At 45.7% G+C, this 23,420-nt stretch overlaps 2 protein-coding genes across 3 annotated transcripts; one reads left to right on the forward strand and one right to left on the reverse strand.

Annotated features, from left to right (window-relative positions):
• Positions 1-210: 210 nt before the first annotated feature.
• Bag1 (BAG cochaperone 1) lies at positions 211-10,371 on the forward strand. Of its 2 annotated transcripts, XM_023565488.2 has the most exons (8): positions 211-891; positions 2,213-2,341; positions 4,131-4,213; positions 6,833-6,946; positions 8,383-8,490; positions 9,031-9,177; positions 9,547-9,609; positions 10,117-10,371. In XM_023565488.2, the coding sequence occupies exons 1-8, from the start codon at positions 855-857 to the stop codon at positions 10,204-10,206; spliced, it is 771 nt and encodes a 256-aa protein (XP_023421256.1). In that variant the 5' UTR covers positions 211-854; the 3' UTR covers positions 10,207-10,371. The 2 variants fall into 2 exon arrangements, with proteins under 2 accessions (XP_023421256.1, XP_063082698.1); XM_063226628.1 differs by lacking the exons at positions 8,383-8,490; positions 9,031-9,177 and having other exon boundaries at positions 213-891.
• A 2,966-nt stretch (positions 10,372-13,337) lies between these two features.
• Spink4 (serine peptidase inhibitor Kazal type 4) lies at positions 13,338-22,599 on the reverse strand. The gene is made up of 4 exons (XM_003470829.4): positions 22,460-22,599; positions 17,852-17,892; positions 15,542-15,654; positions 13,338-13,739 (listed from the first exon to the last, which is right to left on the reverse strand). Exons 1-4 carry the CDS (start codon positions 22,518-22,520, stop codon positions 13,694-13,696), a joined length of 261 nt encoding a protein of 86 aa, XP_003470877.1. The 5' UTR covers positions 22,521-22,599; the 3' UTR covers positions 13,338-13,693.
• Between the last annotated feature and the right edge of the window lie 821 nt (positions 22,600-23,420).

Genomic DNA, 23,420 nt, shown 5'->3' on the forward strand with positions numbered 1-23,420 from the left:
AAAAGGCGGGGGAGGGAGCATACAGTAGGCGGGAGCCAAGGGTGTGTGTGCTTGAGGTGGGCGGGGGCTTCGAGTGAATGAGGCGGGGCCCTGGCTGAAGGGGTGGGGCTTAGAGGAGGCTTTAGCGGATAGGCAAGGGCAGCAGCGCGGAGGGCGTGGTGGACAGACCAGGGCGGGGGCGGGGCCGAGGCGGGGGGGGGCGGGGAAATAACTTGGTGGGGTTCACCTACGCGACCTTGTTTTCCTCTGCTGGGCGGGTCGCCAGCGCGGGGCTGGCTGAGCACAGTAGGGTGCCGGGATCGCGAGGCTACCGGGAGCGGCTGGGCCGCCGGCGGCGCGCCCCTCTGCCCTCCCGGGTGCCACGCCGGTCAGATCCGTCGGCCCACCAACGCCCTCCTTCCTCTCAGCATCCATTTGGCTGGACTGCAGTCAGTGGACATGACCGATCCACCAAGGGCGCCGCCGCCGGCGCTCGCAAGCCGCAGGTCTTAAAGAAGAAAGCCCGTTCCCACACCACCCGGAGCAAGAAGGTGGCTCAGACCAAGAAGGTGACCCCGACCAAGAAGGCGGCCCAGACCAAGAAGGTGACCCAGACCAAGGAGGTGGCCCAGACCAAGAAGGTGGCCCAGACCAAGCAGGTGGCCAAGACCAAGGAGGTGGCCCAGACCAAGAAGGTGGCCAAGACCAAGGAGGTGGCCCAGACCAAGGAGGTGGCCCAGATCAAGGAGGTGGCCCAGACCAAGGAGGTGGCCCAGATCAAGGAGGTAGCCCAGACCAAGGAGGTGACCAGGGGCAAGGAAGTCACCTGGTCGGAGGAGGTGGCCCGGACCGAGGAGGTGACTCCGATCCCGGAAATGGCGGCCGCCGAACTTAACGTGACAGTCACCCACAGTGAGCGCCGGGCACCTGGGTGGGCTTGTGGCAGTTCAGTAGGTCCGGCGAGTTCTGTGTGGGTTTGGCCACGTGTCGTCTCGAAGCGTGGGTCCTTGTATTTGTCCTGTCGTCCCGTGGATTCCTGACTGCTTCTGAGGCTAGCTTTAGTCTAAGGCCTGTGTCTGCACACCTTTCCATGTGATTGGAGTATTTTGTCTGGTCATTTGGTGGATCCTCGATGTTAAAAGATGGTGGATCTAGTTGTGTGTGTTTATGTGCTCGCGCACTTACTATATGTGTCAGGCTTGTATTTGGTTATGTTGTGTACAACTGTAGTGTGAACACCTACAATTGTAATGAGTCTAAACTTCGTGATTGGCAGGCTCATTGTTTATTGAGTGCCTTAGGTGCCACACATCCACTGAGTGGCCCAGTAGTCCAGTCATTTTTGGAGTTGACACAAAACTAAACAAAGTTAGTACACTCTCCAGTTAGTCTTTTCAGGCTCCTCTTAACCAGATAGGGGAGGCAGGAATATGCCAAGTTCCTCCATTTTCGAGTGACTTTGTGGATTTCTCCTCTCTAGGCTGTGGTTTCTTCTATATGAAGTAGAGTTGGTAACCCCTGCCCCCACTAACATCATGGAATTGTTGGGAGAACTAAGGCCTGGTGTAATGCACTGGACATAGGCCAGTTACTGAATATCCACCTACTTGGAAAACAGCACTTGTGCTTCAAAAAATATTTACTGAGCTTTGACTGTGTTTATCTTTACTGATCACCATTTGCTGTGTACCTAGTTTTGTGTCAGGCGGGAATCTTGGAAGAAGCAGTCTCTGCATATTGCATCAAGGGAGACAAAACCAGTACAATGGTATATAGGATAGCCAGGCCACAAGCAGATAGCTTGTGATGAAAAATGTGGGCTTTGGAATCAGCTGGATTAAAGGTCATAATCTTGTTCCATTAGTTAAGTTGCCATAGGCAAGTGTTAACTAAATTCAATTTATAGCTTGCTTGTCAATGAAATAAAGAATAATGGTAGTGCTTCAAGGAGCTTCTCCGAGAAGTAAATAAGATAATGCATGAAATGAATCTAGTATAGTCCCTTATGCATAAGTGCTTAAAATACTAGCTATCTTTGAAGTTCTTAAAATAGGAAGGGAAAAATATCTTGGAGCAGATCATGAGAGGAAAGCTAAGCAGATGAGGGAAGGCATTTTGGAGTAGCACATGAACTGGTCCTTGAAGACTGGGTAAATTTAATGTAATAAAGTGTCTGCTATACTGGTTTATATGAAAGAGTTGATTGATCAAATGCTTTTCTGTTTCTGCCCAGGCAGTGAAAAGCATGACCTTCATGTTACTGCTCAGCAGGACAGAACTGAACCAGTTGTCCAAGACCTGGCCCGGGCTGTTGAAGAGGCTACAGGGGTCCCACTGACATTTCAAAAGCTCATATTTAAGGGTAGGTATTTCTCTTCTAGCTTTGAGTTTGTTTGACTAAAGAGCAGATTTACCCTATATTATGGTAACTGAATTTTCAAAGTGGGACAGTGTTTATTCATTCATTTGTTCAACAAATACTTGTTAAAGACCTGCTTTGTACTGAATTTTTCAAGGTTCTGGACAGGTTTCAGATTTAAACTGGCATGATGGTAGACATCTCACCATTTTTGGTAAAGCACATAGACATAGTCTTCTCTTGTTATATCCTCTATGTTCACATGGTACACGCTACGACTTCTGCATAGTTTGTACTGAAATTTTCTTTGTTGCTTAACATCTGTTTCTCTACTAGGATAACAAATTCCAAGAGTGCAGAATCATGCTATGTTTCCAGTGTTTGGCATTATGCAACTCAGAGAAAAGTTGGAACAAACTTACCAGGGGCCTGGATGTGACAGGTCCATTGGATGATGTTGATTTTCCCTAGGGCCCATCCCCTCCTTACCCTTGTCTTTCTTCCTGTTCACATGGGAATCCATTATTCTGATAATTTGATAAGGGCAGACTTATTTCACTGGATATCAATCATTATAAAGAATTTAATAATATGGAGTATTTTTATTTATATTTGATAGGCATTTCCTTGTTTTTTCTTTTTTAAAACATTTTGTTTTAAAACAAAATTGGCTGACACCTAGGAGACTGAGGTAAGAGGATCACTGCAAGTTAGAGAGCAGCCTGGGTTATATAATGAGCTCAAGGCTGGTCTGGAATACATAAAGGACCCTTGTCTCATAAAATAAGAAACATTTTCCAAATTATAAAGACAACAGAAATTAATGTTCTAAAACAGAAGAAAACATAAAGAAGAAAATGTTCCCTTGAGTAAAGCCCCTTATAACCTTTTTTTTTTTTTTTTTGCATTCTAAAGTTTGAACCCCAGGCCTTTTGATAACATTTTTTTTCCTTATAATATTGAGTCATCAACATTCATTGTGTGATTGAAGTGTCCTAACAAAATGTTTTAATGCCCACAGACTCTATTGTACAAATGTATGATTAATCAGCCTCCCTTTTCTTGAATATTTGGCTCTTTATGGTTTCTCACTATTACAGGATTGTACCAAGGCAGGTGTAGTGGTGCACACCTGTTACTCCAGCACTCTGGGAGGTTGAGACAGAAAGATTGAAGACTGCAGCCCAGTCTAGACAATTTAAACTGGCATGATTTTTAAAACAAAATGTTTTAAAACAAAATGTTTGAAGGCTTAGTGAAGGCCTAGCTCAAAAAAAGGGGGGAGGTCGTGCAATACAGCTTAATACAAAGGCCTTGTGGTCCATCCTTGGTATTGTAACAAGAAAAAAAATTGTAGTGTGTAACAGTTGCTGTGTAGGCACATGTCCAGTTATTTAAGATAAATATCTCAAGTGAAATTGGGTCAAGACACTTTCTTTTTTTTTGTCTTTTTTCATTTTAATTGGTACCAGGGATCGAACTCATGACTGCCTGCTTGTAAGGCAGGCGCTTATGCTGCTGAGCTAAATCCCCAGCCCCTCAAGACACTTTCTTGAAAGGTTATATTGGGGCTGGGGATGGAGCTCAGCAACAAAAGCACCTGCTTAGCAAGTATGAAGTCCTGAGTTTGATTCCTGGTACCAAAGAATAGAGTAGAATAGAATAAAATGGTTATACCGATTCATCCTTTTCTCATGAGTGAATACATTTGTCTGTTTCCTGTGTCTTTGCTGAAATCTATTTTCTGTGTTATACAATTGTTATCATTCACATAGTTTTCTTCTCTTTTCAGGAAAATCTCTAAAGGAAATGGAGATGCCATTGTCAGCACTTGGAATACAGAATGGTTGCCGAGTCATGTTAATTGGGGAAAAAGTAAGTTACTTTTCCACATAAATTCTACAGAATCAAATGCCTGAGTCTTTTATTCACGTTTCTGTTTAGAAGGCCAAACTGGGGGCCGAGATTTTGCATTGGCAAAACACTTCTTTAAAAAAATAGTCACTGTTTGATAGTTACCAGTTTCGTTGTTCTGTTGTCTGAACCTCTCTGCTCCTGTTAATTTGGATTTTTGTCTAAGAATTAGGAGCCACTGTGCCATGAGTCAGGTGTGGTGGTGCACTCCTGTGATCCCAGCACTCTGGGAGGCTGAGATAGGATGATCGCAAGTTTGAGCCTGGCCTGGGCAGTTTAGCAATTTAGTGGGAACTTAGTCTCAAAACAAAAAAATGGAAAAAATGTCTCCCTTTAACTCCCATTTTTACTAGAATCTTCCCTGAAGGGGAAAACCTCTTTGACTAGAAAAGTTCAGACCAGAGAACTGAGAAGGGAGATCTAGTTGGTGACAGGTGAGGGCAGTTGGCCTCTCAGGTGATAAAAAAGCACTGTGACACAGTAGCACAGTAGGGTTGTTGAGCATATGGAGTTTCCTTACCTCAGCTGAGGTGCATGAGGAGAAAGGGGCCAGAGATTAGCAAAATGAAAGGAAATCTAAGCCAGACATGGAATTGTCAGGAGACTGTGACTCGGCATTTGGCCATGAAGAATAAACAACATAGGACAGTGTAACAAAGCAGGAAGTTTCTGGCCCTGGTTTCTAGTTTTAGGTGGGAGAAGGCCAAATAGTCTAAATTTCTTGCTGAAGAGTAGGGAGGAGAATGGGGATGAGCAGCTGCAGAAGCCATGGGTTGAATTTAGAGAAGCTATGAGACTTCCAATTGCAGTTGTCCCAGAAAATACAGAGACTGGTCTGAATTTCAGTCTGCTCTGTATTGTTTGGGTGTGTGACCTTAGTTTAATATAGTAAGCCTCAGTTCGATCATCTGTAAAATAGCATATCCTTAGGGTTATGGTAAGGTTTTAGATTTATTTTTATTTTATTTTATTGATAGTAAAATACAATAAAACAAGACAGAACAAAGCCAATCAAGACAATGCACTGAAGTTGGTACAGAACTTCAGAGCAGGATACCGGATTAACAGTAATAGGTACCACAGTATATCTTATTATCTTCACAATGGTTGCCCGTTGAATCAGGCATAGCAAAATCAAACCAAAAACAGAACACTATAAAACCAATCAAAACAGAATATTGAATAGAGCAAAATAATCAGAACAAAGCAAAACAGTGAAAACAATATTGGCCTTCAAAGACAAGATAGAAGGGAATCCCCCGTATTTGCTGTGTTGCACACTGTCATCCTCCCAAGAGATGCTCAGACCGCTGGCCCCAGGTCAGCATGATCAACCAAGCAATATAAGCATTTAGTTGCTTTATGCACATCAGTTGCTATCAACTCTGGTTGACCTCTAAACTGGGGGCACGCACACAAATATGCACGCACGTGCATGCACACGTGCATACACACACACACACACACACACACACACACACACACACAGAGAAGACACAGGGGTCGGTTGATTCTCAGCCTGCGTGCTCACAGGAGGCTCACAGGAGACACTGACTTGTTCTCTCCCTGGTGTGCCTGTACTCATGCCGCTTACCAGGAAGGCTCATTGCTTTCTTGGTTGGTCCTCCAAGTTCCAGCATGGCTGCTTCTTCTGTGGTAAGGTTTAAAAAAAAAAACTTACAGGTAATTAATATGCTTAGGATAGTGCCTGACATGTAGTAAGTATTCAGTGAAAGTATTCATTAAGTACCAAGACTAGGAGATTAAGCAAGAGGATCGCAATTTTTTTTCCTTGAGGCAGGGTCTCACCATGCAGTTCAGACTAGCCTTGAACTCACAGAAATCCCCCTGCCTCAGCCTCCTCAGTGCTGGGATTACAGGTATGCACCACCATGCCCAGCAGAGAATTGCAAGTTTGAGACCAACTTAAGCAATTCAGTGAGACTGTCTTAAAATGAAAAATGAAATTTAAAAAAAAAAAGGACTGGTAATTAGTTCAGTGTGAAGGTCATGGGTTCAATCCCCAGTACCACCAAATAAAAAAGTATTCTTCATTGTCATTCTCATATTAAATAGGAACATTCAATTGGAGGGTAGCATTTAGAAATTCCGCTTAAAATAGGTGAATTCTGTGTATCTTGGCACTCTGGACTCCTCAAAGATGTTGATCGTAATCTGTTTGCCTTCCAGTCTCAACATAGGCTATTGATAAGCCTAGAGCTGAGGCTCAATCTGGTACATAGATTGGCTCCACTGTCTGAACCATCGTAAGAATGTTTATTTCGGGCTGGGGATTTAGCTCAGCAGCAGAAGTGCCTGCCTTGCAAGCGTGCAGTTGTGAGTTCAATCCCTTGTACCAAAAAAAAAAAAAAAAAAAACAGGGTTACTTAACACTTTCCTTCTGTCCAGACTACAATCTTTGTAGGTAGAATACCTCAATATATAACCCTTCAATTTGTTTTCCAAGCAGAAAGCTAGAACCTCTAGCTGAATGGGTTAGCCCAACTGTAGTCAGATTTTCTCCCCATCAGAAGCTTCTGGTCTTGATGATTTTCTACTTCATTTTATTCATCATTTTAGAGCAATCCAGAGGAAGAAGTTGAACTAAAGAAGTTGAAAAATTTGGAGAAGTCTGTGGAAAAGATAGCTAACCACCTGGAAGAGTTGAGTAAAGAACTTGCTGGAATCCAGCAGGTAACATCCTTCATAAACTCTGACCTTCTACCTTCTGTGATAATTTTTGTGGTTATGAGGGTGGGCTCTGTAGTCAGACTCCCTAGGCTCAGATACTGGTATCTATATCTCTGTCTCTGTTTTCATGTCAGTGCTGGGCATCAAACCTAAGGCCTTGCTCATGCTAAGCAAGTTCTCTACCACTGACTACATCCCCAACTCATGCCCTTTCTCTTACTATTGACAAGTTTGTCTTGGTTTCAAGGTTCTCACCAGTAAAAAAGAACATTTAACATGTTCCCACCAGCGTGAACCACCTGTGGTGGATGCAGGGCAGTCCCATCTCGCAGCTCATGCCACCTGATAGGACTGACTGTCCCATGTCACTCAAAGTAATTGTTGTGAGAGTTAAATGTTTTATTAGGGGGGGAATAGCTCACTGGTACAGTGCTCACTCCACATGCTCAAGGCCCTGGTTTCAATCTCAGCATGCAAAAAAAAAAAAAAAAAAGTACTTTTATAGTATTATTATCACTGCTATGTCAGACCCCAACCAGCAACTGTATTCATGGGAGAACACCTGACATGTTAGAATCCTGTAGTATCTGAAACAGAACAGGTGATTTCTCACAGTTTAGGATGTTGTGTTGTATTTGGTAAAGCAAAGAACATTTTGTTGATTCATAAAAGGTCCATGTTGATTTTAGTGACATGTGGTAGGGTGGGAGTTGTCCTATTCAATTTCTCATATTAGAGATGGGTTACTGAAACCCAGTAAAGATTAGGAATAGCGGCAAGATCACCTTTTCCTCCCTCATTTTTTAACGTGATGAATGTGTGCTGTGTTTTCATTATGATTGTGCTTATATAGAATTTTTTTTGTCTTTGTTTTTGTGTTTTTGAGACAGGATCTCATTATGTAGTTCAGGTTGCTTGAACTCACCGTGTAATCCAGGCTGGCCTCAAACTTGGAGCGATCCTCTTGCATCAGTCTCCCAAGTGCTGAGATTACAGGAGTGTGCCACCGTGCCCAGCTGTGTAGAAATTTTAAATAAACATATTGGTGCTAACACAGAAAATAAAAATTACTTGTAAGGCATAAGTCAGTCAGGATTCAAGCACAGGCCCATTAGAACCTAAAACCTGTGCATTTGTCTTGTCTGCCCCTTGTGTGCAGGTGCACACTTAGCACTGGGGGCATCATCAGAGCCAGGTCTCAGGAAGCTTTTGAGGCATGCCAGTGTATGTCAGATACACACCTGCAGCTTGCTAGAGTTACTGGACTGGCCTAAGGGTAGTCTTCCTGTTTTCCAAGGGAATGGAGTTGTGGGTCTGAGATGCAGCCTGGCCTGTTCCAACAGTGGTAGACTGGGAGTATGATTGCTTCATGAGTACTATGGCATGAGTCTTCCATCAGTTTCAAGCAACCTTTCCAGTAATGTATGATTCTTCTTTAGGGTTTTCTGGCCAAGGATTTGCAAGCTGAGGCTCTCTGCAAACTTGATAGGAGAGTAAAAGCCACCATTGAACAGTTTATGAAGATCTTGGAAGAGATTGATACAATGGTAAATAAACATTCAGCTCAGAAGAATTAGTTTTCTATGGCAGCATTTCAGTCAGTTTCATTCTTTCAGTAGCACACTCCTATTGCCTGAGCAAACACAACCCTTGAGGGTGTTGAACATCTACCTCTGTGCGCCCGATACCATGCTTGATCCTGGATGAGTACACAGAAGAGTGGCCAGTTCCCAGTCTTTAGGCACTGATAGCTCGACAATATGGCTTTTGTGATATTAAAAAATGTGTGTGTGTGAGTGTGTGTGGTGTGCATGTGTGCATAAAATGTTTGATGGTATGTGCATGTGTATGTAACTGAAATCTCTAGTCATAAAACTGGCATGCAAGTGTTTCATGATCTCATGGTCAAAGAAACACAGGGTTTCATTTTCCCTGGCACTCAGGTAACTAATGATTCCCCTGAGCTCATTCCCTACACAGAATTCTACCAGACCAAGATCTTGTGAAGCTATTGAATCATTGACCCTGGGTTCTCTTTTATAGATGACAGTAATGGTATCTCTAACCCTATTCTTTATTCTTAACAGGGAAGCACTCTGGATTCAGGATTCTCTGGACGGTGGGGGTGTGTTATAAAAAAGAAGCAACAGTGCTTTCCCTGGTACATGATCTGGCCAGGGCATAGCATCACAGGAAACAGTGAAAGAACAAAGTGTGTTACAAATCATTTGAAGGTGTGTGTGCGAGTGTGTTTGAGACAGGGTCTCACTGTGTAACTCAGGCTGGCCTTGAACTCACTATGTGGCCCAAGCTGGCCCTGAACTTTTGGCAATATCCTGCCTCCTAAGTGCTGGGATTACAGGCGTGTGCCACTGTGCTTGGCCAGATCAGTTTTTTATGGCCCAGACACTGAAAACAAAGTTCCTTTTATGGGGACAAGAGCTGTGGAAAAGGGCTGTGTAGGTTACAGACCTAGAGAAATGATTCCTTTCATTCACACATTTCATTCACATCAGTAGCCTGTTTGGTATATTTCATGTTTCTGATATGTCTTGCATTGTTGTCACTGGAGATTATTTGTATGCCAACTTTTTCTTCCATAGATCCTACCAGAAAATTTCAAAGACAGTAGGCTAAAGAGGAAGGGCTTGGTGAAAAAGGTTCAGGTGAGTTGTGTGGTAATACATGGCAGACTGTAGTGCATTAGTTTGTTTGTGCAGGGTTTATCTGTTCAAAGTAGGGTGGTGTAGAAATGTGTATGGCATGGGACTTTTTTGGTTATTCTTTCCTTATCAGCATGAACCCAGAGCATTAGTGAAGAGTCTACTTCATGTCCCCATAGTTGCGTTTAAATTTAAACTATTTAAAGAAGTTCACTGGTGAGCAGAGTGCTGACACCTTTCATGTTTTGTTGCAGAACTGTGGGCCTGAGGGAAGACTCCCTGTCTGTATGACCTTTTCAGGTGTTACTGCCCTAGACCCACGGTCAGAATTCCTAAGGTCTACACTTCGTCTCCCCAGCTTTTTCAGTTTGGAGCCCAGGCTGGGTACCCACCCTGCCCATGCACAGGCTGTTTAGGGTCTCACCCGAGGTTACAGGATGGCCAGGTTTAGGTCGGACAGTGGTTGGCCAGCTCTGGCAGGGCTCTCACTATTCTGTGTCTGCCTTTTAGGCATTCCTCGCTGAGTGCGACACAGTGGAAGAGAACATCTGCCAGGAGACCGAGAGGCTGCAGTCCACAAACTTGGCCCTTGCTGAGTGAGGTCGGTGGAGAGAGGCACTGCCGCCTTGTGGGGCAGCACCAGCACTCTGCCTTCTCTACCAAAGAGCTGTCTGTTTCTCCAGAACTGCCGGAGGCAACCAGCCAGATGTCAATTTTGCTACTATACCAGTTCTCAATGAAAACGTACCGTCTTTGCAACCTGGAGTAGAGCTGGTCTCTGTTTCTTGTTCTGCCTCTTCGTGGCTGTGCTGTCCTGTACCACTTTTTCTGGAAAGGGCCTCCCTGCCCATGAACTGCCAGCTCTTGTGACCCCAGGTGCTTTCTGTGGGCTAGTTAGCTGTGTTGTTGAGTTTATCAGGTGCCCTGTCTTTAGACACACCAAGGCTTTCTTAGCCTTGCAGTCTCAGCGTCCCGTAGTTGTAAAATCAGTCATTGGGAAATTGCATTTAGTCAGGTGTCTGGCCTGACTAGGTCATTCACCTTGTCCCTTGTGACCTAATTCCAGAATATCTGGGTAGATTGTTGGTTTAGAGATGCTATCCTCACCTCCCAGTGACCCTGTCTAGCCGCAGGCATTGAAACACCAAGGCCATTCCTGGGGTGGTGCCTGTGGTTGGTGGGTGGGTTTCCTTGTCCTCAAGCAAATCTTCAGAAGTTTGAACCTACTGTGCAAACTAGAACCATGGCCCAGAAAGGGCAAGCGAGGAAAGGGAGCCAGAAGAGTGATGTAAGCAGGGTGTGATGCTCCAGAAACTTCTCAGGAGTGACGCATGCTTCCTTCAGGGCATTTCTGATAACTCTCCTTCTGACATCTCCATTTCCTTTGAAACTATTTTTGTTTTGTGGATTTCTGCGAACTACCATTGCTATTAAAAACCCATTTGTAGGGGCTGGGGATTTAGCTCAGCGGCATAAGCGCCTGCCTTCAAGCAGGCAGTCGTGAGTTCGATCCCTGGTACCGATAAAAACAAAACAAAAACAAAAACAACAACAACAACAAAAAAACCCATTTGTGTCCCTATTATCAAGCAGAAAAATGATTTTGTTTTGTTTTGTGTTTCTCTGAGACAGGATTTCACTATTTAGTGCAGGTTCGCCTGGAACTCACTACATATCCCAAGGTGATCTTGAACTCACCGAGATCCTTCTGCCTCAGCCTCTGAAGTGCTGGGATTATAGGCATGTGCCACCATACCCAGCAATAGTGTTTTTGTTTTGATCGATGAGATATGAGAAGAAAAAGCTTTTTGTGCCATTAGTCAGAGTTTATGTTACTGAACTATATAGTGAAACCCTGCCTCAAAAAAAAAAAAGACCAAAACAGAAAACCCCAAAGTTGGAGTTTATGAAAATTGAGAGTGACTGTGTGCGATGGCATCCCTCTTAAACTGTTCAACTGGTGTCACTCGTTCTTTACCACAGTTCCCTGGAAAGTGGCTCCCTACAGGCCACCTGAGAGTCATTTCATCTGGCAGAAAGAAATTCTCTGCGGTCCCAGGAAACTAGGACTGGACAGGTTAGACCTCAGACCAGGAGTGATAGAGAAACAAGTGGATGAGGCTCAGGGCCCAGCCCAGCTTCAATGCTAATAGTTCACTGTCCATTTATGTATATATTTGTGTGGCCTTGGGCTACAACGATTTAGGACATCTACCACTGAACTTCTCCCTTTCTTGCTTGCTTTTTTTTTGAGACAGTATCTCACTATGTAGTCCAGACTGGTGAACTACATTTTTACTTTTTGTTTTGAGAAATCTTGCTAAGTTTCTAGGCTGGCCTCAAATTTGTAATCCTTTTACCTCAGCTGCCCAAGGAGCTAGGATCACAGGTGTGTGTTCCATGCCTGGATGGGCCACATTTTATTAGAGGTTACTGTGGGCCAGACACTATTCCAGGCTTTCAGTGGTTTATGGCAGGTGTTATGCTGTTTCCTCTTTTCTGTGGTCTGGGATATAGATGTGACAGTTGGAATTGGAAGAGCTGTTTTGGACCTTAAGGTAGGAAGTGTGGAGAATCACAATTTAGGAGCATGTCTTATCTTTAGCCACTACTATTTTGGTTTTCTGTCTCTCACAGCCAAACTTAACCCTATATCATTCATATGAAGGTGGGAGGCAAGTTTATCAACAGTGGTAATGAGGACTAGAGATGACCTAGTTCCCGTCACCTGTGAATCCATCAGCAACAATTCCTTCTGGTGTTCTCATTTTAGTGATTCAGGGAATATTGACTCCTTGCTTCCCTGCCTTGCTTTCTTCTTTGATGTGTGCTTTACCATAGTCTTTCTTTTTTCTTTCTCTCTTTCTTTTTTCTCTTTTGAGACAGGGTCTCCCTGTGGAGTTCAGGCTGGCCTTTAACTCACTAGGTAGTCCAGTCTGGCCTCGAACTTAAGGCCGTCCTCCTTAGCCTCCCAAGTGCTGGGATTACAGGCATGTGCCACTACACCCATGGCATTACCTACTTGTTTACCCTCTGGGGGGAAATCTAAGTTGTATGAAACTGCTCCGACCTGGCCAGGCCTCCACACCCTGTTCTTCCTATAGGCTTTGGCATACACCACAAGCTTGGGTCTCGGATTTCTGGATGCTGTGGGTCCCCACAGGCCATTGTGTGAGTGCATGTGTGCTTGGAGTTCTTTAATGTCAACCAGCCAGTAGATGCTGACTTAAAGAGCAGAGCAGGTGTGGAAGTCTTGTGCCTAGGAGTTAATTAACCCTAGACATTGGATTTTGGGGGATGCAGGGGTTCCAGGTGAAAATCTGAGTGGCCAAGGGGCAGGGAGCACTCGGAATACTTGGGGCAGCTTCTGGTTCAATGTTACAATAAGTGGTTCAGTTGTGCTGTGCACATAGCCTGAGTACACACTGTGCCTGTGCCAAGCTGCTGTGTTTTGTTGTCTTTGCATACTCCCAAGTGCTGTCACAGCCTAGCAGAAAGCCATGAAGGGCATGGGTAGGACTGAACTATACCCCTGAAGGGTACTGATCTCATTCACATCCTTGTCCTCATAGTGCAGGTTGGGCAGGCAGGAGCACTAGAAATGTAGGAGGCAGAAGGTAATTGGGACCTCTGAGGGGACATGTCACACAGTTGAGCATCAGAGAGGTGCACTTCAGATTCATAGCAGGGCGGACAACGCAAGGTTTGTAACCGAGTTCCCGAGACACTGGTCCACTTTGCCAGTTGGGCTGATCATTTATTTATTTATTTATTTATTTATTTATTGTATTTGTATTTTTACCAGTATCAGGGATTGAACTCAACGACCACACACTTGCAAGGCAGGCACTTATGCTGCTGAGCTAAATCCCTAGCCCCTGATCTTTTATTTTTATTTATTTATTTTTTTTGTCTTTTTCCTTCTTATCGGTACCAGGGATCAAACTCATGACTGCCTGCTTACAAGGCAGGTGCTTATGCCGCTGAGCTAAATCCCCAGCTCCCTGATCTTTTGTTTTACATCACATCTTCTGCCCACTGCTGTTCTTCAGCTTGAAGCTTCATGGCTCAAGGCATTCCTTTGGGGTCAGCATTCGCCATCCTTTATGATCTGGATGTCTTTTTTGGTTTTCCTGGAATCACAGGAAACAAGGATGAGGCTGTCTCTGTGGAAACTGTCACATACCCTTCAAGGACCAGGCTCAGTTCATTTGGACACTCTGAACCCTTACCATGTACCAATGAAGGGTAGATCCTAGGATAAGAGTGCTGCAATGGGCTGTCTGTGTCACTGAAAGTTCTAACAAGTTTGCCTTCCCTGTCCTAGGGGTCGGTCCATGAGTACATCCTTTATAACCTTTCCTTCTTCATGGCCTCCCTCTGGGAGATCGCAACCACCACTGCATGTTGTTGGCTACTAGATGTGTCTCCAGCATAGACCCCTCTGCCTGTTCATGCAGCTTACTGCTGCACATCTGTCTTGGGATATGCAAGGGGCTCAGCCCTCTACAAATGATGCCCCCAAAGCTGCCATTCACTATCTCCATAATCCCCATCTTGATATAAGACACCATCAGTCACCCATAAATTAGAAACATACCCATAACTCTTGCCTCTTCTCTGCCGTCCCCCTTCCCATCCCATCAGAAATGATGGAGCCCTGTCATTTCTACCCACAGGATTTCTCAACCATGTGTCTTTAGTTATCAGGATCTTTTTAAAGCCAGGACAATGTCCTGGTCCTCCACATATATCCTCATACTGCATCTGTCTAGAGCTTTGCAGTTTGTCTTCCGTAATCCCATCTAGCAGCAGACTAAGGATGTTACCGGTGAAGAACCTGAGATGAAGTGGATGAACTAATGAGCGAAGGTCACGCTCTGGCCCTCCTCACCTCACTGGACTGACTGCCTCTGCCTCATTCTCCCTTGAACTACACTCCAGTGTGCCTAAACTTCTTACACTTTTCTTCCTACATGTGTTCTATCCTTCCAGGCCTTGCCATGTACTCTTTCCTTCCTGAAATTACCTTCTCCTGTCTAGCCAGTATCTAGCCCTCCTGAGGGCTGGCACTCCAGGTGATCTTCCCTGGTTTGTACCTCCTTGCTTCCACCTGAGCCTTGAGCACTCTTTTTTTTTTTTTTTTTTTTCCTCGACAGTGGTTTCAGGGAAAGTGTTTGTTTGTTTGTCTTTTTGAGCTAAGGCTTCACTATGCAGTTCAGGCTGACCTTAAAACTCACTTTGTATTTCCCCCTGGCCTGGAACTAAATGGTCCTCCTGCCTCTGCTTCTCAAGTGCTGGGATTACAGATGTATACCTCAAGTGCTGGAATTACAGATGTATACCACCATAACTGGCCAGCCCTGAGCTTCTGTGCTGTAATTAACTGCCATCAACCTGGCTTCCCCCTTAGACCAACTGTGCTCCAGAAGGCGAGTAGTACTGTCATGTCTTACTGTGCTGTATTCTATCCTCAGTGGCTTGCACAAAGTAGGGGCTCAATAAATAATTAATTCTTGGCTTGAGGAATGAAAATAAATGAGGTTACCTGGAAGAACAAGGAAAAGAACCCCAGGTGTGCCAGATGTGGCACACATCAGTAATCCTAGCACTTTGGTGACAGAGGCAGGAGGATTGAGTTCCATGCAAGCTGAGCTACATAATGAATTCAGGGACAGCCTGGACCAACAGCAAGACCCTGTCTCAAAAAACAAAACAAACAGGTTTCCACTTCCACCGAAGTCTGCTTTTGCTTTCTGCTTAGCACCTTATTCCTTTCTTGAATTTACACTTAGGCTAATCCTGTTAGAGGTTAAGGTTCAGAGTCTTCTCGGTGTGTGGAGAAAGAGGCCAGTCAAGTCTTGCTGCTTTCAAATTTGTGTGCCCCGGAGATGGGCACTCTTGTGTGCATCCCAAGCAAGGCAGGGACACTTACATACGGGTCAGGCAGAGATGGCATTCATTGTTGTATGTGACCCCATCAGTGCCACAGATGAGATTAGGTGTCTGGGGACAATTTGGAGGCTCTCTCCTGTGGTCACAGATAGGCTGTAGAACAGAAAAGAGGGAGGGGACTCAGATTTAGGCAGAGTGGGCAAGGACCCAGGGATCCTTCTTGTAGCCTGAGAGGCAAAGAGGAGGCGGATTCAAGAAGGCTCATTTGAGTCCAGGGAACATGAAACCAATCACTCTGAGCCCAAGTGTGTTTGCATCTGTGAGTGTGTGTGACCATGTATGTGTGCCTGTGCCTGGGTGTGTGCGTAAATATGCATCTGTGTCTGCTGAGCCCAGGTGTGTGAACATCCAGACGTGTGCTTGTGGATATGTGTGGAGCCAGTTTGTGCCTGAAAGCTCCTGGGGGCTGGTTCGTGCGTTCGTCAGAGAGTCTAACTAGAATTTCTTCTGCTGCTCTACCTGGGAACTCCCGGAGACAGAGCCACTGTGGTTCACAGCAGGCCTTTCTCCCTCAGGACTCCTGAACTTGCCCAGGCCTGCATGATCGACCAGGCCCATGGCAGCAAAGTACAACAGCATAGGAAGGCTGGCAAAATGAGGCTAGGCCATGGCCATGCCTGAGGCTCACTAATCAGTTGACAGGTGGGGCCTAGAACGGAGATGGGTGAGGGGGGCAATGTGGTGCAGCAGTGAACACCTGGGCTCTGGAGGGTTCTGCCACTGACTAGATCCATAAACTGGGATCTGAACATGCTTCCTCGCCTTTTAAAATTATAAACAGTAGTGTTCCTTTCACATGACATTGATTAAAATAATATATTGTAAGTCCCTAGCTTATGAATATTTGAGTTAGGAACTTTCACAGATAAGAATGGGCCTCGCATTACCAACATTCATAGATGCCAACAGATAGTGGAAGTAGCTCACATGTCTGCCGGACACTGTTACAGTTGTGTAGCTGTGTGCTTATGTACAGTGTGATGGTTACCAACTGGAGGTGGGAGGGGAGGTAGGAGGTGGTGGAACTGAATGATCATGAGCCGTAGGAGATGGAAGGTGTGGTGAAATTTCATTCACATCTCATGTGGATGACACTGGCTTTTTGATGAATTCAGTTCTGTCTACCCTCTTGAAAAAAGTTGATCCAGTGATGTCTGAGTAGTGGCTCTTTTTTTCTCATCCTAGATGGCTCTACTCTCCCCTCTCTGCTCCAGTTAGTTACTTTCTTCTTGTCAGTTCACTCCAGGCAATCTCTTATATGCTCGTTGTACTATACTCTACTGCCATTTTAAGGTAACTACAAAAGTAAAAATAGTTTATTTATAATTGTACTGTACTGTACCACCATTTTAAAGTAGCTATAAAAGTAAAAATAATTTATTTACAGTATTTGTGTGTGTGGTTTTTTTTTTTTTTTTTTTTTTGTCTTTTTCCTTTTTATCGGTACCAGGGATCGAACTCACGACTGCCTGCTTGCAAGGCAGGCGCTTATGCTGCTGAGCTAAATCCCCAGCCCCATGTTTGATTTTTTAATGATTGTATACACATTGTATATTTGTGCCAAAGATGTATAAGACTCACTTTGTCAGACTTATGAATGAATCCGACTTACAGACAACTCGTTCCTAAGTTGGAACTTACTGGATGTAAAGTACTATATTTGGTTCTTTATCTGGCACCAGGTGAATGGAACCAGGTTCTGACCAACTGGAGGGGAAAGTGCTGAGGAAGGTGGCTGTGAGCCTTCTCATTAACCTATTCAATGAAGTGGGTTGAGTGCCCTAAGAATGTCAGTGCCACCACCTTGGAATCACTAGAAACCCAGCTAAGGTAGAAGCAGGATTCAGGTGCGGCTCACATTTGCCTTTTCAGAGTGAGGGGATGAATGAGGAAGTGTTTTTTAAGGAGGCTGGTGTGCTCTGCAGGGCTATGCTGTATGCAAGAGCACCTCTTGGGCCGAACTCTATGGCCCATGTACTCTGCCTAAAGCAGAGAAAGTACTGGGTCCTGTTGAGCCTAAGAGCGGGGATCTCACAGAGAAGGGGCCTAGGAGACCAGGTTGGGGCAGATTGCAAGGGCTTTGAAAGCAGGCTAGGAAATTGGTGAGTGGGCTAGGCCCCCTAGACTGAAGGAGGCAATCTGGGGGATTTGGAGGCTCAGGAGGTCACTCTGACTAATTTGGGACCATAGAAGATATTTGAGCAAGAATGTGGAGAATTGTAATATGGGCTTCCTAGCATGGAAGAGAGGACTTCTCTGCAGGGGCTAGAAGAGCAACCGGCTGCCTTACCATTTTGGGAGAAATGAATTTTTCTGATGCCACTATCACTTCTGAAAGACAAAAAAAGCAAAATTAGGTGATGTTATCTGGGCTTGGTGGTGCACACCTATGAGCCTAGCTACTTAGAAGCTGAGGCAGAAGGACTACAAATTCCAGGCAAGGGCTGAAGATGGCCCCTGTGTTCAGTCCCTAGCATATAACATGAAAATCATGTTGGTTTTGGATGTCCCTACCATGGGATCTGAGTACTGTTTCTCCTTCTATGGAGACCTGGCCCAGTCACTGCTCAATCTGGAAAGATAGTGAGTCACCAGACAGTGGTGCTGCTGGAAAGTTGATACGAGTTCATGTGATCTTAGATTATATAAATAGAGACAGAAAGTCTAGAGTTAAAGAGGTAACCATTCAGCCTGTTCTCATTGGATCCCACTGGAATGTGTGTTCCACATAATGATAATGATAATTCAACAGTTATTACATTCCAGTCATTGCAAATATGTGATTATAATTACTGTCCATACTTTTGTTACTACTCAGAGGAAAGGAGAGAGGCAGTAGTGGATGCTATCTGTGATCAGCAACCCAGAGCTCACTGCAGGATTGACACACTCATTGCTAGGAGTGTCAGTGACTCACAGAAGGTCCCTTCCTAGTCCCTTCCTAGGAATTAGCTGGGAGAATGGTGCTCTTTCACTCAAATTTGCATCTCCTCTCCAGGGACAGCTCATAGCCCCGTGTATTGATGGGGTACAAAGGTCCTATACCCCTTGCCTCTACTTGGAACAGTGCTGAGGGGCCATGTCAGATGCAGATCTCTCTGTGGGGTCATGTGAACTTTCTACTGGGTCTGTCTACTTCCTGTGCCCTCATTGGCATCACTCCCCAATAAATGGCATGCAGATCCTATAGTCTGATATCCTGGGCACTTGAATGACGTAGAGCACAGAAGAGGTCCAGCAGTGCCAGGCGTGGTGGCACACACCTATATTCCAATGCTTTGGGAGGCCAAGGAAGGAGGATCACACTTTCAAGCCCAGCCAGGGCAGCTTACTGTCTTTAGCAAGACCCTGTCTCAAAATAAAAGATAAAGACAGGGCTCGGGATGCAGTTCAATGGGAAGTCCCTGGGTTCAAAAGGCAAAAAAAGATAGACCAAAAAAATAATAATAATAATAAAAAAATAAAAAAAGAAGTCCTTTAGCAGTTTGTTGAGGCAGAGCCAGGATTTGCACATGGGTCTCACACGAGAGCCTGGCTCTTTCTACACACACAGTTGTGCCTGTGAAGGTCTGGCTGAACAGCTTTTAGGATGTGAACAAACTGACATGACAAGTAAGTATGACAGGCAAAGGGGCTGGGGATTTAGCTCAGCAGCATAAGTGCCTGCCTTGCAAGCAGGCAGTTGTGAGTTCGATCCCTGGTACCAATAAAAACAAAAAAGACAAAAAAAAAAAAGTATGACAGGCAGGTGCGGGAACCAGACCCATTCCTAAGGGCGCAGGTGGGAGGAAGAGTGGCTGTGCAGAGAGAAGGGCAAGATGCTTCCTCCAGTCTCTGTAGGGCCGTCCTGGGGCTGAGAAAGAGCAGAGCCTGCGCTTACTTCGGCAGCACATACATTAAAAGAGCAGAGCCTGGCCGCTGAGGCTGCAGGAGAGGGTTTGGTTCCACATGAAGCAGGATTTTCTGACCGTGGGAGCTATGCGGTAATGAAAACGAAGGGTCTTTCTCTGGAAATACTAGGTCCCTTGTCACTAGAAGTGTGAAGGGAACATTTTTCTGAAGATATTATTATACTAGAGGTTTCCAAGGAGACTGAGACAGCCACCTCTGATACGCCTAGCTGTCGGGCATCAAAATGTGTATATCCAGTCCTGCTGCTACAATTGCTTAAGACCCTTCCAGGGCCAGAGGTAGAGCTCAGCAGCAAAGTGCCTGCCTGGCAAATGCGAAGTCCTGAGTTTGATTCCCAGTTCCACCTCCCCACCCCCATACACACAAACAAAACAAAACAAAAACAAAACACACAACCCTTCCAGATCATAATTGCTCAAACTAAGAATGACTCTTGCCCTTCCATGGGAGAATGGATAAACTAGTGATACTACTCAGCAGAAAAAACAAGTATACATATGTGGCTGAATCTCAAAAACAGTTTGCTGAGCAAAAGAAAGCAGACATAAAAAGCTACGCAGTGTGTGAGTTCATTCGAGTAGAATTCCAGAGTGGGCCAACTGAGCTGTGCTGGAAAGAGAAGAGAGCAGTGGTTGTCCTGGGCACGGAGCAGCTCTGCTCTGCCACCTCTGAGCAGAGAGGGCAGGTGGGGGGTGGACAGGAGGGACATTCCTGGGGCGGCAGAAATGTTCTGTGTCCCAGCAGAGGTTTGGATTTTGTAGGTGCACTGCTGAAGCCCTTTGATAAGATCTATTAAGTGATAAGATTCATGCATTTCGTGATACACAACTGTTAGACAAAAGAAAAACATGAACAAATACAAAGCCCTCCCATGGCTCCCTGTCCTGATCCCTAAAGCTCTCTGTGGACCTGATCACCTTGGTCTTATGTTTAAGGCATTATGGGAACTGACACCGACCCTGCTCCCTGGGCTCACTTTCTAGTATGCCCTCCATGACCATCAACCCCTTTTCCCTCTGCATGCTGTTCCTGGAACAGGCTCTTTGGCTCACACACTTCCCTGCTGGCGGAAAAGTCCCTGTACCTGGTCTTTTCCTGGGGGACATCTTCAAGGCCCACTGCCCTCCATGTTGCCCCCATGGTTCCTGAGCAGACTTGGTTGGGGCTACATCAGGAAACCATGTGCTGTCTCACTCTGGGGTCTCCACTTCCCTAGGATCCCGATCTCCCGGGGCTCCTTGTCTCTGCCCCCATGTAGCATCTGCTCAATGCCGCACAAGGGGAGTGTTCAAGAATTGACCACTGTGTGTTGGGGAGGGGCGTATTCAGAACCCTGTGGTCTCAGTATTTTTCCATTGCATTTATCCCCAAGCTTCCCGTGACTAAGGACCTTCTCCTCACAGGAGCCAAATGGGAGCCTAAATGCATTCAGGAACTCTTTCTTCAAGGCAGACCCTGAAAGGTTTCCAGATGAACATCTCAGGGGACAAGTGCCAGGCCAGGAGTGCGCTGCCTGCGGCTGAACAGAGCCCTGAGACCCGTTTCTCACATCCAGGTTCTAGGTCTCTGTCCCACCTGGCAAACGGTCCTGCCAAGCATTGCCTTGTGGCATTATGGCTTTTGTCTGTGTGGGTCCCAAGTGTTCTCCCTGCCTCTTATTGAGTTTATCCTGAACAAATAGAGCTATTCTTTGCAGCCATAACCACTCAAACCCTTCAATGCCTCCCATTTCACTTAGAGGAAAAAGCCAGCTTTTCACACGGGCCCACAGTAGTGTTCCCAGTTGCCGCCCTCATCTCCTAGTGCTGTGGGTCATGTCTTTACCACCCCGCCACACTGGCCTCCTTGTGAGCTTCTACTTCAGGGCTCCTGCCTGGAATTCCTTTGTCCCAAATAACTGTGCCTCACCTTCTTTCAGCTTTCCTCACCCATCAGCTTCTCAGACACAACTCCACTGATTTAAAGTTGCAAACCCCTCCCAGGCCCCATTGCCCAGACCCCTGTTTTTACTTGCCCTTTATCACATCCCGGTTTGGGTTTGTTTCTCTGTCGTACTGGGGATTGAACCTGATGTATCACCAGCCTTTTTTATTATTTCAAGATGGATCTCACTAAGTCACCACACCCAGTTTAACATAGTATCCTCCCCCCGACTCTCTTTTTCTCTCTCTCTCTTTATTTCCAGTACCAAGTACTCAGCTTCTCACTGAACTATATCCCCAGCCCTTAAAAAAAATTTTTTTTTCAACTCTTGAGACAAGTTCTCGCTAAGCTTCCCAGATGGGGTTTAAACTTGCAATCTTCCTGCCTCAGCTTTCTTGCCTATGATAACTTTCGCGCTTATTATCTGTTTTCTTTTCCTTATATCCCATTAGATTTAAGCTCCATCAGGACAGCATTTTTTCTTTTTGATCACTAATGTGTGTAGGTCCCAGAACAGCTGCTGACACAATTTTTGCAAAGCTGCTGAGATGTCCCAGGCCTGAGGGTGGCCCACACCAGGAGTATGTCTAGCTCCATACAAGAGCTCCCAAGGATGGGGGACTCCCACATGCTCACAAATCTGTGCTCAGTCCCAAATGGCAGTCTGTCGGGGCAGAGCAGCAGCTCAGAGAACCCAGGCCGAGTCTTTCTCAGCACCCACCAGCTTGCAACCAACATACCTGCCCATTTCTCCTAATGGCTGAAACCCACATTCTCCTGCCTCTTCCCCTCCAGCCTAGTAAATGCTTTGAGCTGGAACAACCTCCTACCTTACAGCTGGAAAAACTGAAGGCCTACGAAGGGGGCGGAGGGTGGCAATTATAGTCCAAGGTCAGGATTTAGAGTCAGATTTCTTTCTCCTGGTCAGGCTTTACCCACCATAAAGGAACATGCACATGTGAAACACAAGACCAGTGAGGAAAACTGAGTCCTGGCGTGGTGTTCCAGGCTTTCCTTTGTCCCCACCCCAAGCTCACTGACCATCACCAAGCTGCCCACTCACCCCTGTCCACAATGAGGAGGGCAGCCAAGGCCAGGGCAACTACCCACAGGCGGACAGCCATGCTGATCCTGAGCAGGTGCGGTGGCAGCTAGCTGGGGCCTGCTGCCAGGAGGAAGAAAGGAGACCTGTTTATAGGGCCCATTCCCACCCTTATCTTATCTGGGATCAGTTGGAGGCCAGAGTGTCACCCCAAGGTAATTTCTGCATCCTGGAGTTGGAAAAGGGTTTGCTCAAGGCAGAGATGCTGAGCTCCTGGTGACGCACTCACGGGCAGCTGTGGGCCTGGCAGACTTCCAGGGTGGGCAGGGGATTAGAAACCTGCCGAGGTGACTCCGGTCTGTGAGGGGAGCAAGTGGGGGAGAACCGAGGTACAGAGAAAGACAAAGGCCAGGGCAGAGGGAGGGAGGGCAGGAGACAGACGTAATGGGGAGGCAAAACACAAAGAGAGGGAAAAAACCCCAGCAAATAGGTAGTGAAAGGCAGAAAAAAGAACTGGAGACATGGCTGCTTTTTTTTGTTTGTTTTGTTTTGTGTTTTTGTTTTTACACTTTTTTTCTTTTTTATTGGTACCAGGGATCGAACTCACGACCGCCTGCTTGCAAGGCAGGTGCTTATGCCGCTGAGCTAAATCCCCAGCCCGTTTTGTGTTTTTAAGAAAGCATCTCATTATGTAGTCCAGGCTGACCTTGAATCCTCTATATAGTCCAGGCTGGCCTCAAACTCACAGCGATCCATCCTGCCTCAGCCTCCTGAGTGCTGGGATCACAGGCATGTACCACCATGTTTGGCTTCAGAAAAGCCACTTTTCTTTTTTTTTTTTTTTTTTTTTTTCTTTTTATTGGTACCGGGGATCGAACTCATGACTGCCTGCTTGCAAGGCAGGTGCTTATGCTGCTGAGCTAAATCCCCAGCCCCCACACTTTTCTTAACTGAACCTCAGTTTACCCATACACAAAATGGA

This window comes from Cavia porcellus, unplaced genomic scaffold (genome assembly GCF_034190915.1).
Source record: "Cavia porcellus strain 051 isolate PalLab524CR breed Dunkin Hartley unplaced genomic scaffold, mCavPor4.1 scaffold_1, whole genome shotgun sequence".
NCBI lineage: Eukaryota > Metazoa > Chordata > Mammalia > Rodentia > Caviidae > Cavia > Cavia porcellus.